The sequence below is a fragment of the Cynoglossus semilaevis genome, unplaced genomic scaffold (genome assembly GCF_000523025.1).
Source record: "Cynoglossus semilaevis isolate Cse_v1.0 unplaced genomic scaffold, Cse_v1.0 scaffold5901, whole genome shotgun sequence".
In the NCBI taxonomy this organism is placed as follows: domain Eukaryota; kingdom Metazoa; phylum Chordata; class Actinopteri; order Pleuronectiformes; family Cynoglossidae; genus Cynoglossus; species Cynoglossus semilaevis.
Genome location: NW_007585419.1, coordinates 1 through 2,622, shown reverse-complemented (window position 1 = coordinate 2,622; position 2,622 = coordinate 1). Strand labels below are relative to the sequence as shown.

Sequence of the window (2,622 nt, the reverse complement as noted above, 5' to 3'; positions counted from 1 at the left end):
ACATCTTTACTGAATGAACCTTTAATTGTTTTGCTGACTGAAAGGCATTTAATTATTCTGCAACTAAGAACATTTCTTCCCATTAGTTTCAACTAAAGGTGGAAAAGGAAAGGAAAAAGCCTTTGGAGGAGAATGTTTCTCATTGAAGAATTCAACTCCGTATTTTTCAATTCTCATTCTTTAGACGACCTACAGAACGATTTCACTTTTACTCTGTTGTTTTTTAAAAAGTTGAACAACAAGACAGGGTCAATGTACCGTCATCATGTCATCACACTTCATGTCGGGCTCGTCTTCGTCCTCGCTCTTGTTGTAGAACTTTCTGAAGAAGTTGAAGGCCACCACAGTGTAGAGATAGACCACCACGGCCAGGAGACCCACGGTCAGGACCAGCTACAGGGACACAACATTTGGCAAGTCTTTGTTTTGGAACATCTAGTCCATGTATCATATGCCTTGGAGTTTAAGTCTTATGTGTACTTTGGTTCCCTCTGCTGGCTGAGTGACCTACCTGCTTGCCGTTGTGCGTGACTGAAGACAGGATGGTGCGCAGCGTCTTGAAGCCCATGGCGATGTCCAGCAGATGAGCAGCGAAGAAGAAGTTGTTGAAGTGTCCGAAAACGGACATGGTGGTGTACCAGATCAGGTAGAGGAAGGACTGCAGGACAAAAAGGGGAATTTTGTTTTGTTTTCCACTCAGAGAATTTCAACAGTATATGATTATCGTCTTCCATTTGACTCATTTCTAATTGTTTAATCTGTTTTATGCAGAACAGAATCACCCCTGGAAAGGCTGCACTTTTTTTTTGTGAAATAAAAACTGACATTTAACAAAAAGAAAAATATATGATTTTTAAGACAGAATGTACTCACGTTGTCAGTCAGAACAACACCCATTTTCCAGATATGGTACTTTGTGTCAATGGAACTCAACCTGAAAAAAAAATCATCAAAAAAAATTTCTCTCATTCAGAAATGATGTTTTTTGTCATTCTTAGTACAAATTATACACAAAACGTTACAAGCAAAGGGCTTAGAAGATCTTCAAAGAGCCAAACCCCCCCCCCAAATATCTATACCAAGCATGTTTTGATGCATTTTAAGGCATTTTTTTTATTTCTTTGCATATAAGGATTTATTTTTGTCAACTGTTAACATGTCAATTTTTTTTGTGCATTTATAGCACAAAATATCTGCACAAGATTTGCTGTGTTTACTAAAACACAATGAAAAAAACAAACAAAACAAAAACAGTCGGTTCTTACCAGGAGACCAGCGAGGCTTCCTTCTCCACCGTTTCTACTGTGGGGTCAAAGTCCAGAGCGGTCTTATCCAGACCCAGGAGCTCGGCGATGCGTTCAGCTCCATATAGGTCGCCATATTTGTTGATCACCTGCACACACATGCTCCACAGTGTAATGGCTGTAGTCCATACATGAAGACGTGACGTCTTATAAAGATAGTTTACGACGTGTCTTCTCAAAAAGGACAAATACTTCATCTTTAGGAAAGTACACACTGAACTTCAGCATCAGGGTCTTACCTTACGCTTAATAAACTTGTCCCAGTAGTTGTTGGGGAAGGACCTGCAATAAAAAAAACGTATTAGCAACTATTTAAATTTGTTTAAAAAAAAAAAAGATAAAATCTATTAAAAAAAATGAAAAAGGTTGAATCCAAAAATTCTCTCTCAATCATTTTGCTTCAACAGAAACTGTTTCCAGAAGAACCTTTAATCTCTGTTGAACCCTAAGGTCCACTCGGTCTGAAGACTCACGGTGTATTGATGACCAGTCGATCCCATTGGCCCTTGATGTCGTCATCTGACGGCTGCTCGGTGATGTAAAGGCCGTCGAACTCCAGCTTCCTGGCGATTTCCTTCTCCCTTTTAAAGACCACCAAAGGAACCTGAGGGTTCGGAGGAGACCGAGGTTACAGCGGACGTCGCCGCAGAGACGGACAGAAGTTCATGTTAACTGTCAGCGGTACCTTCAGACAGTAGTAGCCGACCAAGCAGACGAGGGAGATGACGGTGTGGAATTTGGCCAGGAAGCGCAGAGCAGGCAACATGTAGCCCGTGCTCTCCTGGAGAACGAACTCGTCCATGTCGAACAGCGTGTTCTCGTTGTCCTCCTCATCTTCACCCCAGCCGTTTTCATCATCGCCATCGTCTTCAGCTTCTTCTGTTACCTTTCAAATCCAGTATACCGAGGTTACAGCCAGCGTTCCCAGGTGGGAATTGTAGGAATATTGTACCAATAACCACAAACTTAAGCCAACATTTTGTTGCTGGTTAAACCAACACAAATCACAACTAAATATGACACTGAAAGGAGAAGAAAATAATGCCAGACGTCGACAACATTCCATTGTCTGAGGGCAGAAAAACGTTGTTATGGAAACATACTCACACTGTACTGGGGTAAACTGGGCTTTACCTTGTAGAAGAGCAGGATGAAGTTGATGGCAAAGCAGACAAACAGAGCCAGGAAACGCAGGTTGTAGAAGTTACGAGCCAAATAGTTCTGAAAAAAGAAAAAAAGAAACTCAGAAACAAGGTTTTCAACTTCAAGGGCTGAAAAAATAAAAAACACAATTTTCCTGGACGTCAGGTCCAGGGCT

The 2,622-nt window shown here is 41.3% G+C and overlaps 1 protein-coding gene across 1 annotated transcript; it reads right to left on the bottom strand.

Annotated features, from left to right (window-relative positions):
* Positions 1-155: 155 nt before the first annotated feature.
* Positions 156-2,618, bottom strand: LOC103399054 (ryanodine receptor 3-like; the record flags this gene model as incomplete). The annotated part of the gene is made up of 8 exons (XM_008337799.2): positions 156-393; positions 512-658; positions 874-934; positions 1,266-1,393; positions 1,544-1,586; positions 1,778-1,908; positions 1,990-2,190; positions 2,439-2,618. Coding segments are annotated over 8 exons (1,035 nt in total), but the record flags the coding sequence as incomplete, so codon positions are not given.
* Positions 2,619-2,622: the final 4 nt, after the last annotated feature.